This window comes from Protopterus annectens, chromosome 15.part0 (genome assembly GCF_019279795.1).
Source record: "Protopterus annectens isolate FY-2018-M chromosome 15.part0, PAN1.0, whole genome shotgun sequence".
Lineage (NCBI taxonomy): Eukaryota > Metazoa > Chordata > Ceratodontiformes > Protopteridae > Protopterus > Protopterus annectens.
The window spans coordinates 70,221,697-70,238,352 of NC_056749.1; the positions used below are offsets into that span (position 1 = coordinate 70,221,697).

Below are 16,656 nucleotides of genomic sequence, written 5' to 3' on the forward strand. Positions count from 1 at the left end.
TGATGCAAAAGCAGGTGCAGAAACGAGGAGGAGATTTGGCAAGATTATGAAAACACTGGAAGAGACACTAAGAACTATCTAGAATGTAATAGTTCAAACTTAGTTAAAAAAAAATTCAAAACGACATATGCGGGAAATTAAAGTCCAGAAAAGAATTACATAACTGGGGTGGTAGAAGCAGGGAGGATACATGTGGAAAGAGACCTAGATATTAAACAATTCGTAAGACAGTAATGAGGAAGGCTGGTAGAGTAAGGTATATCTAGTGAGAGGCCTAGCTTAGTACTCAGAGGGACTTGGCAAAGAATTAGTTCTGAAAAAAGATGTCATTCCACTGATGGATGAATCCAGACATTCATGTGCACACTGCATCTTCACCTATGGGTAACTTAGAAGATCACAGATTTGTATACCTGCATGCCTTGAGACATGGGATGAAAGTGTAGCACCAGGAAAAGTCCCACACAAGCAAGTGAGGAAAGACGGAGACTTCAAACAATACATCCCAAACAGGTGCTGACCTGGAGATGCAAGCGCTATGACGCAGCAAAGCTAAGCGCTGTGCAGTTTCTCTGTCCTTAGGGACAGACATCACATAATCAGCACAACAGCTATGCTGACATCTGCTAAGATACTAGGTGGAGAAGAAAACTGTAAGAACATAGACAGAATGTAGTTTTGATAATGGGAAAATGGTGGTAATCCAAAATAAAGACACAAACAGAGAACAGATGAGTTTAACACACACAAAGTGAAGGAAAGATATAATAGTAAGTAGCTAAACAGAATTCACAAAGTCAAATTGTTTGCATGCTTTAGAAAACAAAAGATACAAGATCAATAGTCATAATGCGAAGTTACAAGGAAAGGGACTCAGAGATAGAAGGAGTTATTATGCCAGAAAAAAGTAGATTATTGTAAGAGACGTCTTGAAGAGGTAGTGCATTTAAAAACAGTAGCAGAATTCAAGGGATTTATGTTGAGTCACTAAAAGCAATTTCAGAGAATGGGAAAAAATGAAAATTATTTGCTGAAATGACCTATGACGAACAACTCAACAATTTTGTTTTTGCAGGCGGCAAGCTTCCATGCACCCCGCATGTGGGGGATCACCCCAAACACACCCTGGACTTACCAACTCTGAGGTTGCACAACAGTGGTAAAAAGTAAAATCCACTGTCATCAAAACTAATTTTGGCCAACAGTGCTCACTGCTTTTATCTTAGCCAAAATTACATTTAGTGCGATGACATGCTCCCAATTCAAGTCAGCAATGGATAGGTGTACTGCAATTCTTAACAGAAGCAGGATAAATAAAGAAATAAGTTGGTGCTTAAATGAAATCCACAGAAAATGAACTGAACAGATTACGAGTAATCTGTTTTAAAAATCTAACGTTTATATAGTTTCAGAATTTCTTATACAGTGTAGTATGTACTTGCCTACAGCGAGGCTTTCCTAAGCAATCCAGCCAATCTGTGAGCACATTTAGCAGCACTGCTTTTAACTAATTGGGGTGATACCAGCAGTGCCCCTTATCAGCCCCCTTGGCAGTTGAGAGAGCACGGAAGCCATCGATGCAGCCACAGAAGGCATGCAAGTTTGAACGGGTGGTTAGGCCCTACCTCGCCTGCATGTTAGCATCACTATTTGAAAGCACAGGGGGGCAATGAGGCATTGCCTGTGGGTACATATACCTGCCTTGGGCTCTAGGACCTTTCTACTTCTCCAGATATTCCACATACCCAGGCTGGCTACTGTTCAGAGCCCCAGCTTCACCAGCTTCAACAGGGCTACAGTGAATGTTCTGCTCTCGACCAGAATGTTCCCCACATCTGTTTTAACCCCCAGCAACACTTCAATTTTTCAACACTCCTCATGCCACCTCTGACAAGTGATAGAGCTGATAAACAAACTTGGACACCTGAGTCATGGTTAGGCCTTCATCCTTCTGTGTCAATGGAGGTGGCTTAGAATCAAATGCTTGCCATAGTCACAGAGTTAAGCAGATGTCAAAATATTTAGTAATATTATCTGACAAAGAAGGAAACCTTTCATAAGAAAATGTACCTTTTTCATAAATGAGATGGGAAACACAGAAGATAACCTGTCAGCTGGCAAAAATGGTGTCTGATAAAAGAATAAATATATTTATTTTTTCAATTTGTAATCAGGTTGGAGGCCTGCTCCAAAGACGCTTTTTAAGCCATGACCCCAGGCTGATAGACAATGACAAAACAGCTATATTGCTTGTACAGTTATTGTTGTAACATATAAGATATACAGATAAACAAAATATACAAAGTAAGAAAAGAAAAAAATAACGGAAGGAACCGTAGACTGTAAACCTTTATTTACTGACAGGATTGAGTGCTTACGTCAGTGGTGAACAAAGACTTCATCAGAATATAAAATGTACACAGAGATTAAAGTACTGCATACCATATGACCTGGAATTTGCTCTAGATAACCTAAGATCCATATTCAGAGAAATAAACTACAATGGTGACCCAATTATAACTGTGTGTTTTACCCAGAGTATATATAAAACATTTGCAAAGTGCACTGCAATATAATTACTTTTTAGAGACATTTGCACACTAAATCAGCTGCATCATCTAATCTATTGTTATGTAAGTTATGCTACAATACAGACAAAAAGCACTTTCTCTAAATTATTAAACTGAATGTGTAATAAAACATGAATAAAGCAATCAAAGCAGATAAAATAAAATCAAAATCATAAAATAAGGATTGGGAAAACTGACTGAAAATTATAAGTATTTAGCTTTATATGTATGTATTTATACACATGCCCACATACACAGAAGCCATGATAATGGACAAATTATTATCCCAGGGATAAAAATTCAAAGGGGGATATTCCAGGGTGACTCCCTGTCACCGCTGTTATTCTGTCTTGCCCATAACCCATTAAGCTGTCTATTTAACAGCTTAGGCCATGGCTATAATTTGGCTCCAAGAAAACAACAAAGTGTAAAGACTTCTCACCTTCTCTTTGTCGATATTTTAAAACTGCATAGCTCATCAGATGAGGAACTGAAAGCACAACTGCAAGTTGTCAAAACTTTTTCAGATGATAAAAAATGTAATTTGATCTTGATAAAAGGGCAAAAACAACCTTCAAAACAGGAAAACTGCAGCACCACATCAGTTTGGGACAAGAATGTGATATAAAAGAACTTGACCAAGAAGGAGTGTATAAATATTTGTGAATTGATGAAGGGTCAACAATAAAACATGAACAAATGCCAACAAAACTTAGTAAGGAATACTTTAGAATATTTAAATTAATCCTGAAAACAGTGTTGACATTTAGGAACAAAATTCAGACTATAAACTGGTTTGCTTTTCCGGTCCTAACTTACAGTTTTGGAGTGATTGACTGGGCCCAAAACGTGTTGAATAGATTGAAAAGGAAAACAGGAAGGAGGCTTTGTGCTCCCCAAATGATTTATAATAATCAGTGCGTACCAAGATTATATATTCCCAGTTCCGATGGAGGGATGGGCCTCCTTGAAATTGGTTACATGTATAGATCTGCAATCCTGGGACTGTACAATATCTGCTAACCTCACAGGACCCAAATAGAGTTAAGGTTTTGAAAAATGAGGAGAATAAACCTAAGATGACATCTCTGCTTAGTCTAGCAGAAGCATATCGGCGTCAAGCAGGAATGGAAATCAAACCAGAAGTAGATAGAAATCAGGGAGCAACTGAATGTGCCATGAAATAAAAGAAAGAACATAAGGGAAGGACCAGATGAGAAGGGAAGACATGTGGAAAATGCATAAATATATTTACAAGTATAGATGTTCTCTGGTTCAATTCCTGGCTGGGGTGCCTTCTGTGCGGAGTCTGCATGTCCTCTCTGTGGTCACGTGGGTTTCCTCCGGGTGCTCCGGTTTCCTCCCACATCCCAAAGACATGCTGTAGGTGGATTGGACACTCTAAATTGGCCCTAAGCATGAGTGCGTGCATGTGTGTGCCTTCTGTGGAAGGTCAGGCACCGGGCTGGCAACTCGACACCATAAAACTCCACTGCCAGTCATGAGTGGACAGGTGATCCACTGTGGTGAGCCCTAACCGGGATAAGCTGAAGGATGAAGAAGAAGAAGAAAACTTCTGGAAGAACCTCATGTTGCTCAGGATCAACTTCAGGAATGGTTAAGAAGAGGCAAATTCAAACCAAGAGATGAAAGGTTAATATTGGTGGCTCAAGACAGTGGGCTACATACATGTCGGTTTACAAAGTCCATCGAACATGTGGGAGAAACAGACAAATGTAGGTTTTGTAAAACAGAATTGAAAACCGTTGCACACCTCATTGCTGGTTGTGACATACTAATGGCAGAAGGACTGTATACTGAAAGGCATAATAATGTGGCAAGACTGTTGCACTGGGGATTGTGCAAACATTATGGTACTGAAGTGGCTGAAAAACACTGGAAACATGAGCCACAAAGCGTCATAGAAAATGATGAATTCTACATCACATGGGATCATCCATTACCAACAGTTCAAAACTGGATATAGCGGTCCATGAAAAGAAGACAAGAGTAGCATTGATCACTGAAATTGCCACACCCAGTGACTACAGTGTCTTGCGTACAAAAAGACACAAAGACATAAAATATCAGGATTTGTAGGCAGACACGAGAGCAATGTGGAAGAAAGATGCTCAGATAGTTCCAATAGTAGTAGGAGCAACGGGTCTTATAAAAAAGAATCATCAATCATATTTAGAGATGTTACCAATACATGTAACCCTGTACGAATTGCAGAAAGAGTCTTTACTGGGCACAGTGTGGGTGCTGTGAAGACCACTTCTGGCTGACATCAAAGATTGAAACAATACTAATTTCATGAACTTTAATTGTAGTTTGACTTAGGAATGGAGTCCATTCCCATCATGGTATTAGAAAACCAAAAAACTTGCAGAAATTAAAAAAAAAGAATGTTTCTAAATACAGTGGTGACCAGCTCAAAATTCTCATGTAGTCTGAAAAAGACTTCAGTTTTTTTGACTTACGGAAGCATTTTGTTTGCATGTGACATTTTTCCATTCGGTCATATGCATTTTTGGCTGAAAGAAATTTTGTGTAGACTTTTGTAACTCTTTCGTGTTTTCAAACCTAATCTGGCCACTGGAAAATGATATATTCCTTGGCACAGAAAAATGTAAGTGCATTGGAGTTTTCATTATTTACTCAGAACATGGAATTTGGTGATAATCCATTCAATTTCCATTGCCACTGCTGGATTTCACTACTCAGATAGCTGGGCAATAGGAAGGGACTGCTTTATCTGATCTTAAGGTGCTTTTATCCATCACACAGTGCATGTAGTAACTGATTTAGGATAAAGATTTGGAGCCAAATTCAAAGAACTTGCAGTTTGTCGTAAGGCATAACTGAAGCTACATAAAATGAAATATGTCCATTTTCAAACCAAAAATGCAGAGGTGTTAGTGTAAATAGACTGTACTCTGCAAAAGTGTATGCTATACACAAAACGTCTGATTACAAGCATAAGTCACACAAGGCATTAGGAAACAACTTAATAACACAGAGCTGCTTGGTGTCATTCAACAACAGGTGCAAAGATTCTTACTGTATAAAGTCAGAAACATGAATATAGAGTTGTAAAAGAAACATAAAATGCTGGCATATCTGCTTTAGTGCCGCTATAATAAATTCTCAATGAAATCACTATATAATGCTGTTTTATTTTATTTTAAAATCAGTTTCTGTTTGCATATTCAGCTCTTCTAAATGTCATACACCCCAGCTTATCTTTAATGTAGCATCGTGTTGCGAGGGAAACTGCTCATTCAGTGAGCAGATACCACTGTAAGTTACCTTTCACTTTACCACAGCTAGATGATGTACACAGTTATTTCTCTCTCTCTGTTCCTCACTAAACATACATGAGAGCGCACACACACACACACACACACACACACACACACACACACACACACACACACACACACACACACACACACACACACACACACACATATATACTTTTTATGGAATTATGACACTTCATAGACGAACCCAGCGATTGAACCTGAAAAAGATTGAACTAAAAAACATCAAACCAGTTACACCATAAACCTAAAAAAACTTTTTTGCAGGGAGGCAAGCTCCCGCTCCACTCATACCACCTGCTACTTATATATACCATCTCAGAGATTGTGCTACAGTTGAGAAAGGTCAAAATCTCCAATCCCTACTGTTCCATGATCTCACACACAGAAATACCAGCAAAGTCATTTTCACCTTTAATGAACTAAACCAGCTTTTCTGATGTTCAACAAAATGAACGTAGATGAAAAATTAGATACCCTGTGTAGATGTGTATATGTATACATGCATGCATGGAACAGAACAGTAGCTACTCAGTTGCTTCTCTTGACAGTGCTTATGCTGGTGACCCTCAACCCTCAGCTGAGCAGCCAGAAAAAACAAATAAACAAAAAACAAGGTATTTCAAACTTGAAAATAAAAATAATAAAAATAAAAAAAAACAAGAAAGCACACTTATTAAAATGCTGAAGTACCATACTCCTGTAGTAAGACTAACTACCTAATTACAAAGCACAGCATCAATCCCATCTAAAGGATGGCATGATGATGACTGATGCAGAACAGATGCAAATATAGCTCCACAGCAGCTGGTGTATCAGATTCATAATTATTAACACAATTGTCTTGTGACAGCTTGCCCCTGTGGCAGCCATCCCCCCCAGTTATGGTAATGTTTTAAAGCCATAACGGTCTAGACAGAAAATAAAGTATTTTCAGTAGAGAAAGGAAGTTATTTCTTTCACTATTGTTTTACAGGCAGGGTTGTAATACAGAAATTCAAAACTCAGAATTTTGGAGCATATCATTTTACGACTGAAGATTCATAAAGTATCAAAGCCTTGCACATTCTCCATGCTTCCGGCATCCCCTTTATTAAATATTACATAATGGGCAAAACATGCCTTAATATCATATTGGAGATTGAACACTCTCAAACAGCATGTTAATGTACAGATACCACCTGGGGGGAAAAAACTGCCACTTTACAAGAGCATACGAAGTTGTTTTGAGGCCCATACTAAACAAAAAGGCAAAAGGTTGCCGTCGTTTTCACGTGCTAGAGAAAGTAAACAAGGGAGTGACAGAGACGAGAGCACACACGCTCAACTTCTTTGCTCAAGAATTCAGGATAAAGCCAACAATATCCAGGGGAAAATAAAAAAAGCATCAATATTTAAATGTAAAAAACATCATTTTCTGAACAAGAAGTCTGAAACTATAATGACTGGTAACATTAACTGACAGTAATTGTCAATATTTTACAAAAATATTATTTTTGAAAGATTAAAATTAGGGAGTGATAAGCTGTATGAGGGGATATAAATGCCTTTTTAGTCTCTGATTTTTCCACTGATTCTATTGAAGTGAGACATCTGAAGTGTGGCTGGGTAAGCCAGCCTGCAGTGTAAATCTTTGCTCTAGATGAGTGTCACTGTTAAAGTGAAACTGCGACCCCCATGTGCAAAATGAGAAAAAAGTGTTGCGGATGGATCTGAACTGTGCTTAGTCAAGAAAGGAGCTGTAATGTGTGTGCGTGTTTATACACACGTATGTATGCGTGTGTGTGTGTGTGTGTGTGTGTGTGCGTGCGTGTGTGTGTGTGTGTGTGTGCGCGTGTGTGTGCATGCGTGCGTGTGTATACGTGTGTATGCATGTGTGCGTATGTGTGTGTGTATATGTGTGTGAACATTAGACACTTACACTGCTTGTATATTTAATGTAAAATACTTTCTCCAACAATAACATATGCTGCAGTAACTTTGAAACATTTGGCATAGGGACTATTTTACATCAAAATTATGAAAAAAATGAAATAACAAAACAAAACAATTTAATGGTCCATTATTTGATTGCAGTAATGCTCTCCAGGGTGGACAATATGAATGAAAGCAGTGCTAAGGCTTGCTGTGCTGGACCTCACAACACCTCTAGGTGGTCCATAATAACATTCACCCTGATGGGCATTATTTCCTGCTTATCATCTCAAAGTCAACATAACTTGAGGGATATTGGCTATTATTCCTGCATGTTAAGATGTCTGGTGTCAGGATTCTGTGCCAGAATATCTGCAACAATTCATCTGAACGAAAGCCCTTCACTTGATTAGCAAGGAATCCCCACAGGAAAGTCTTAAGAACTTGTACATTTACAGGCAGCAATACTTTATAAACATTTTCAGCTTGACTTATGTAGTCAGTAAACATGCCAACTCCTCTGGCAAACAAAATAGTGAGGAGTACTAAACAGATTCAAATTCAAATAACTTTAGAAGTATAAATGACACAGCTGTACTATAATCATCATGTTATTAAGCACAAAATATCTAAGCACTAAGTAATAAGTCATTTATATATGCTTTTTATAAGATTATTAACTAGTAAAAAAGCCAGAGAAGCATTTTTTCCTACATTAAAGGAAGACAATTCAAAAACTGAACAATGAAACAGGAGTAAGCACACAGATATGTTTAGAAACATGCACAGATATATTGGATCTGTGATGTTAGTCAAAACTTGCAAATGCTGACATCTGTTATGTCAACATCCTTTGGTAAACAATACAGATTATTGAAACGAGTACAAGGTCAACTTTCTCTGGGTTGGGTAATATGCCCCTTCCCTGAGGATAGTGCTATCTCAAAGTCAGTATATATAATTAGGCAGGGGTTGTGGGGGTTTTTTTGGGGGGGAGGGGCTTGCACCTCTGTAAAACACAATGTTTTTATAAATTTTTTTTTTTTACTTTTACTTTGCATGTGACAGAGATTTTCCTCCATCATGCATGGTATACTATCAACATTTGCATTGTCGACCTTTTGAGGTTGATGTTATTGACATCAATGTTTGGGTGTTTTAATTATACATAAAATGAGTGAAGTTTTATATGCAGCCGTTCGTTCTTGTTTTGTAAATGGGCGAATACAAAAATAAATTAGTTTTTGATTTTTTAAACTATTATATAGAATTCTAAAATAAGAAAATGCAGTAATGCAGTACAAGTGCAAACATAGCCAGGATAAAGCAACATGCAAAGGCCGTTATATTATTTATATGGGTCTACTTTAGATAATTGAAATACCACTTAACCAACTTTTTAAACGCTGAGATGAAAGTGCCACAACTTCACATAAACAAACACTTGCATCACTGATGAAAAACTCCAGTAAGTAACCACTTGGCCACTAAGGTGAACTTTGCTCCTTTCCCCACTGTAGTGTGATCTCAGAGTTGGTATATTCAGCTTGGGGGGGGGGGGTGCCACATGGGTGAGTTTAATGTGGTTTGGTTTTTGTTTCATTGTAGTATGGTGAGGTGGTTGCCTACCAGGAGTTTTTCGTCAGTGATGCAAGTGTTCATTTAAGTCGACTTTCGACACTTTCGTCTTGTCGTTTAGTAAGTTGGGTAAGTGGTATTTCGATTATCGAAAGTAGACCCTATTTATATTAATCTTTTATATATTTTTCCTTAATAAAGAAAGAGAGTCACTCATTTTACACTTCTTTCTTTCTAAAAGTGCTCTTTATACATTTAAAGCTAGACTATATTAAACAAGCAAAACATTTACTATAGCACCTAAAATACAACAAAAATATTCCCTAACAAAATTTTTGCATGGAAACATTTGTACCTTCATCGTGTGTGAGCTCACAAAACCGACTTCCTGTCTGAAAACAATCATATTAACCTGTGCCTCATTATATACCTTCAACAAACCGTATGTTGACTTTTGGTAGATGCTCTTGCATAATGCTTCTCATTTCTTCTTACCTGAAGGTTAGACCCCTGGACAAACTGAAGCTGTTCTTTGATAATATGCAGTTCCTCCTGTTGAGTTTTGATGTCAGCCTGCAGCTTGAGTGTCCTGGCCTCCAACTTCTCCTTTAACTGATGCATTATTTCAAGCTGTTGGGGTGGAAACTGGTAGACGGGCTGCTGTAGGTGAACATATACCACTGTATCAGTTAAAAGAATTTGAAGGCTGCCTATCATATGAGTCAATGCAACATCCACACTAGACAATGCAGTTTTTTCAGTATATAAAATTTGAATTGCATTTTATTTGTTTGGCTTGCTATCAAATCAACATAGCTTTTCTATGATACGACATAACAATTATGTCTTTCTGGTAAATCATTGATGAGTGAGTTCATTAAACAGTGGTGAATGCTTGAGGTTCTGACTTACTATCCTTCAAAGAATGTGTCTAATGTAAATCCCATTAAGTTTACAAGAGTAATATTTAAAATATGTCCCTGATTTTGGCTCTTTGCCCCCTCCCCATTATTGCATCCAGAATTCTTGAACTGAAAGTTTGAGAGGTATGCTAGCAGTTAACTTGTTACTATCAAAATGCTGAACGCAGATGCTCTGCAGATGGGATATCAAATGACAGATGGTCGATTGTCATGTTGCCAACCATTGGTAGTTATATCAGGGAATGCCACTGTGCATTCAATGATATGAAGTCGATCTGAGGCCTAGAGATCATGGTACAGTGTGGCTTGGGACATTTATTCCTTTCCTCACTGTAGTGCGATCTTGGAATTGAAACATATAGTTAGCAGGGGGTGTGGTGGGCTTCCCCCTTGCAAAGACATGATGTCAAGTGTAGGAGCTATACTTACTTGAGATCCTATGTGGACATCATGTTTTAGAAAAAAAAAAAAGATTGATATGTGGTGCATGGACAGTGGAACACTTTCGCAGTTTATTTAATGTTTTTCACATTAACATTGATTCTGCATTTCCAGAGGATATGATTCGATGTGATGATCACAAGTTATTCACAATTCAAGCATTTTTATGAGATTCTGAATGGAAATACAAAGTATTTTGGGTATTTTAATAGTAAACTCAGTTAACTTACTATGGTACTTTACTGATGGTGAGTCCCAATATTTCAAATGGTTACTGCTAAACACACATAAGGAGAGTTTGCTCATATTCTAAAAAGGCATATACACCTTCCTTATATTCCACTGAAAGGCAAAGTATTAATAGTCAGGCATTAGATTCTGCATACACTTAGAAAAGACGTTTGGTGGGTGTGGAGTGTTTTTTTTTCCAGTATTTGGCCAGGGGCATGGTGCTTACTAATTTGTAAGAGGGCTGAAGTGTGCATTATTGAAAGGTGGTCATAGTGATTAGTGTTTACCTTTTTTCTGAGGAACAGTAACCTCATAGCTAACTATTTTTAGTTTATGGTTGGATGGACAATGTCTTCGACATGTGGAATCAACAACTTCCTCTTAAAGGAAAAAAAATGTAAACATTGCCAGTTACAGCTTCTTTACTGACATTTTCATTGTGGCACATTCTTTCTACATCTGCCAGGATAAGATAGCTATTAAACATATAAAACAGCAAAAGCTAGTACTTCTCATAGATGCAATACAGCAGTGCAGTAATGTGTCAGATAAGTCTCATAAAATCCATGTAGAAATACTTGGGCACATTGCATAAAAACGGCCAGCTTATGACTAAACTATGACTGGAATATGTAATTGCATATGACTTCAGTGGGTGGCTTGTATAAAAGAGAGGGCATATCTTCACATAAAGGGTAGCTGATGGTCTTGGATATGGCAATTGTCACTCAATCTAGTTTCATTAAGCCACAGATTTAAGAAGCTATTCCACTGAATAGGTTTAACATTTCATGTTTATTTTATATGTAGAGAAAGTCAATCATGCACTCCCATGAATGGGGTTTCAGGCTCTTCTCCTCTGTAACATAGCCACAATGGTGTGAGGGAGGCAGCCACACAGCCACCCCAGGAACAAGATACTAAGCAGCGCAGTCAGCAGTGTCCAGTATTTAGTTCCATATCATCATTTCAGCATGGGGGGGGGGGCAGCCACCCCAGGAACAAGGCACTAGGCAGCACAGTCAGCATTCTCCAGTATTCAGTTCCATATTACCATTTCAGTATGGGGGGAGGGGGGCAGCCACCCAAAGAACAAGGTACTAGACAGCACAGTCAGCAGTCTCCAGTATTCACTTCCATATCACCATTTCAGTATGGGGACAAGGGCGGGCAGCCACCCCAGGAAAAAGGCACTAGGCAGCACAGTCAGCAGTCTCCAGTATTGAGTTCCATAATAACATTTCAGTATGGGGGGGGCAGCCACCTCAGGAACAAGGTACTAAGCACTGCAGTCAGCAGTCGCCAATATTCAGTAGCATATCACCATTTCAGTATGGAGGCAGGGCAGCCACCCCAGGAACAAGGCACTAGGCAGCACAGTCAGCAGTGTCCAGTATTCAGATTCATATTACCATTTCAGTACGGGGGGAGGGGACAGCCACCCCTGGAACAGGTTACAAGGCAGCACAGTCAGCAGTCTCCAGTATTCAGTTTCATATCACCATTTCAGTATGGGGGGGGGCAGCCACCCCAGGAACAAGGTACTAGGCAGCACAGTCAGCAGTGTCCAGTACTCAGTTCCATATCACCATTTCAGTATGGGGGGGTGGGGGGAAGCCACCCCAGGAACAAGGTACTAGGCAGCACAGTCAGCAGTCTCCAGTATTGAGTTTCATATCACCATTTCAGTATGGAGGGGGGACAGTTGCCCCAGGAACAAGGTACTAGGCAGCACAGTCATCAGTGTCCAGTATTCAGTTCCATATCACCATTTCAGTATGGGGGGCAGCCACCCGAGGAACAAGGTACTAGGCAGCACTGTCAGCAGTCTCCAGTATTCAGTTCCATATCACCATTTCAGTATGGGGGGAGGGGGGCAGCCACCCCAGGAACAAGGTACTTGGCAGCACAGTCAGCAGTGTCCAGTATTCAGTTCCATATCACCATTTCAGTATGGGGGGAGGGGGGGGCAGCCACAAACGTAACAAGGTACTAGGCATCACTGTCAGCAGTTGCCAGTATTCAGTTCCATATCACCATTTCAGTATAGGGCAAGGGGGGCAGCCACGTCAGGAACAAGGTACTAGGCAGCACAGTCAGTAGTCACCAGTATTCAGTTCCATATCACCATTTCAGTATGGAGGGCGGGCAGCCACCCCAGGAATAAGGTACTAGGCAGCACTGTCAGCAGTGTCTAGTATTCAGTTCCATATCACCATTTCAGTATGGAGGGGGGGGCAGCCACCCCAGGAATAAGGTACTAGGCAGCACTGTCAGCAGTGTCCAGTATTAAGTTCCATATCACCATTTCAGTATGGGGGAGGGGGGACTGCCACCATGCCAATAAGATACTAGGCAGCACAGTCAGCAGTCTCCAGTATTCAGTTCCATATCACCATTTTAGCATAGGGGGCAGCCACCCCAGGAACAAGGTACTAGGCAGCGTAGTCAGCAGTCTCCAGTATTCAGTTCCATATCACCATTTCAGTATGGAGGAGGGGCAGCCACCCCAGGAACAAGGTACTAGGCTGTGCAGTCAGCAGTCTACAGTATTCAATTCCATATCACCATTTCAGTATGGGGGGGGGGCAGCCACCCCAGGAACAAGGTACTAGGCAGCGCAGTGAGCAGTCTCCAGTATTCAGTTCCATATCACCATTTCAGTTTGGGGGAGGGGGGCAGCCACTCCAGGAACAAGGCACTAGGCAGCACAGTCAGCAGTCTCCAGGATTCAGTTCCATATCACCATTTCTGTATGGGAGAGGGGGGCAGCCACCCCAGGAACAAGGTACCAGGCAGCACAGTCAGCAGTGTCCAGTATTCAGTTCCATATCACCATTTCAGTATGGGGGGGCAGCCACCCCAGGCACAAGGTACTAGGCAGCAGAGTCAGCAGTGTCCAGTATTCAGTTCCATATCACCATTTCAGTATGGGGGGCAGCCACCTCAGGAACAAGGTACTAGGCAGCATTTTCAGCAGTCTCCAGTATTCAGTTCCATATCACCATTTCAGTATGGGGGGAGGGGGGCAGCCAGCCTAAAAACAAGGTACTAATCAGCACAGTCAGCAGTGTCCTGTATTCAATTCCATATCACCATTTCAGTATGGGGGCAGGGGGGCAGCCATCCCAGTAACAAGGTACTAGACAGCACTGTCAGCAGTTGCCAGTATTCAGTTCCATATCACCATTTCAGTATAGGGCGAGGGGGGCAGCCACCCAAGGAACAAGGTACTACGCAGCACAGTCAGTAGTCTCCAGTATTCAGTTCCATATCATCATTTCAGTATGGGGGGGGGTGCAGCCACCCCAGGAACAAGGTACTAGGCAGCACTGTCAGCAGAGTCCGATATTCAGTTCCATATCAACATTTCAGTATGGAGGGAGGGCAGCCACCCCAGGAACAAGGTACTAGGCAGCGCAGTCTCCAGTATTCAGTTCCATATTATCATTTCAGTATGGGGGAGGAGGCCACCCACCCCAGGAACAAGGCACTAGGCAGCACAGTCAGCAGTCTCCAGTATTTAGTTCCATATCCCCATTTTAGTATGGGGGGAGGGGGGCAGCCACCCCAGGAGCAAGGTATTAGGCAGCGCAGTCAGCAGTGACCAGTATTCAGTTCCATATCATCATTTCAGTATGGGGGAAGGGGGGCAGCCACCTCAGGAACAAGGTACTAGACAGCACAGTCAGCAGTCTCCAGTATTCAGTTACATATCACCACTTCAGTATGGAGGGGAGGCAGCCTCCCCAGGAACAAGTCACTAGGCAGTGCAGTCAGTAATCTCCAGTATTCAGTTCCATATCACCATTTCAGTATGGGAGAGGAGGGACAGCCACCCCAGGAACAAGGTACTAAGCAGCACAGTCAGCAGTCTCCAGTATTTAGTTTCATATCACCATTTCCGTATGGAGGGGGGCAGCCACCCCAGGAACAAGTTACTAGGCAGCACAGTCAGCAGTGTCCAGTATTCAGTTCCAGATCACCATTTCAGTATGGGGGGCAGCCACCCCAGGAAAAAGGTACTAGGCAGCACTGTCAGCAGTCGCCAGTATTCAGTTCCATATCACCATTTCAGTATGGGGCGAAGGGGGGCAGCCTCCCCAGGAACAAGGTACTAGGCAGCACAGTCAGCAGTGTCCAGTATTCAGTTCCATATCAACATTTCAGTATGGAGGAGGGGCAGCCACCCCAGGAACAAGGTACTAGGCAGCACAGTCATCAGTCTCCAGTATTCAGTTCCATATCACCATTTCTGTATGTGGGAGGGGGGGCAGCCACCCCAGGAATAAGTTACTAGGCTGCACAGTCAGTAATCTCCAGCATTCAGCTCCATATCACCATTTCAATATGGAGGGTGGCAGCCACCCCAGAAACAAGGTACTAGGCAGCGCAGTCAGTAATCTCCAGCATTCAGCTCCATATCACCATTTCAATATGGAGGGTGGCAGCCACCCCAGGAACAAGGTACTAGGCAGCGCAGTCAACAGTGTCCAGTATTCAGTTCCTTATCATCATTTCAGTATGGGGGGAGGGGGGGCAGCCACCCCAGGGACAAGGTACTGGGCAGCGCAGTCAGCAGTGTCCAGTATTCAGTTCCGTATCATCATTTCAGTATGGAAGGGGGGCAGCCACCCCAGGAACAAGACACTTGGCAGCACAGTCAGTAGTCTCCAGTATTCACTCAAGTCACCATTTCAATATGGAGGGGGGGTAGCCACCCCAGGAACAAGGTACTAGGCAGCCCAGTCAGCAGTCTCCCATATCAGTTCCATATCACCATTTCAATATGGAGGGGGAGCAGCCACCCCAAGAACAAGGTATTCGGCAGCGCAGTCAGCGGTCTCCAGTATTCACTCATGTCACCATTTCAGTAGAGTGGTGAATTCTGATGCTGCCCTACTGCTTACTGAAGCACTTGCTTCAGCACTCCATGTGTGCTATACATTATAACATGATGGTAGTGAGTTAAGGGGCACAGCACAGGTGTCCTTTCTTAGAGAGAGGTCAGAGTGCCTGATCAGTCAGACTGGATTTTTTTTGTGTGTGTTTGCCCCCAGCATAGAGTTGGGTTCCAGGCACTAGATGATTCAGCTCCAGCTCTGATGGCCCAGCTAACCCAGGTTCGATTAGCAGCTTGGGTGACTGACAGAGCAGCAGGCAAAGGATGGGCATGCTCATCTCAGGTGGGTGGATGATCATTGGTATGCTATCTAAGAGGGTGCATGGGCCAAACTGAGGAGCTGCCCTCAGATGTAAAAACAGTGTGGTGGGTGGGGAAATGGAAGTGGGTAGGTAATAAAAAAAAACAATCCCCCCAGATGGAAGCATAGATGAGTCTGCTGAGTGCCCATGACACCCAGAGGATCCACAGATCCACAACTGGATCAAAAAAAAAATCCAGAGTAAGTGAGGGCTAGGGGTGGGGGTAGGGTTGGAGAGTACTAGCAGTCTCAGACTGGACATTGCATACTGCAGCCTGGGCTGGTAATAGTGAGGTCCAAGGAAACCAAAAAAAAAATTGCTGTGAATAATTGCTTCTCAGTAAATTAACTGTGATTATTCAAAGCTGATGTCTCTAAAGCCTTGTGAACTCAGTGCATAAAACAGCAGTGCTGCAAAGGTCACATGGGGCTTCAACCATATAGATTGTATGTATTGCTAAACTATAAT

General features: G+C 41.6%; 1 protein-coding gene across 1 annotated transcript in view; it reads right to left on the reverse strand.

The window, feature by feature from the left end:
• The window catches only part of LOC122789623 (circadian locomoter output cycles protein kaput-like), a 1,222,827-nt gene that overhangs the window by 215,294 nt on the left and 990,877 nt on the right, over positions 1-16,656 (reverse strand). Inside the window, exon 16 of the mRNA XM_044057016.1 lies at positions 9,884-10,048. Within this exon, the coding sequence (XP_043912951.1) occupies positions 9,884-10,048 (165 nt within the window). The remainder of the gene's footprint in view (positions 1-9,883; positions 10,049-16,656) is intronic.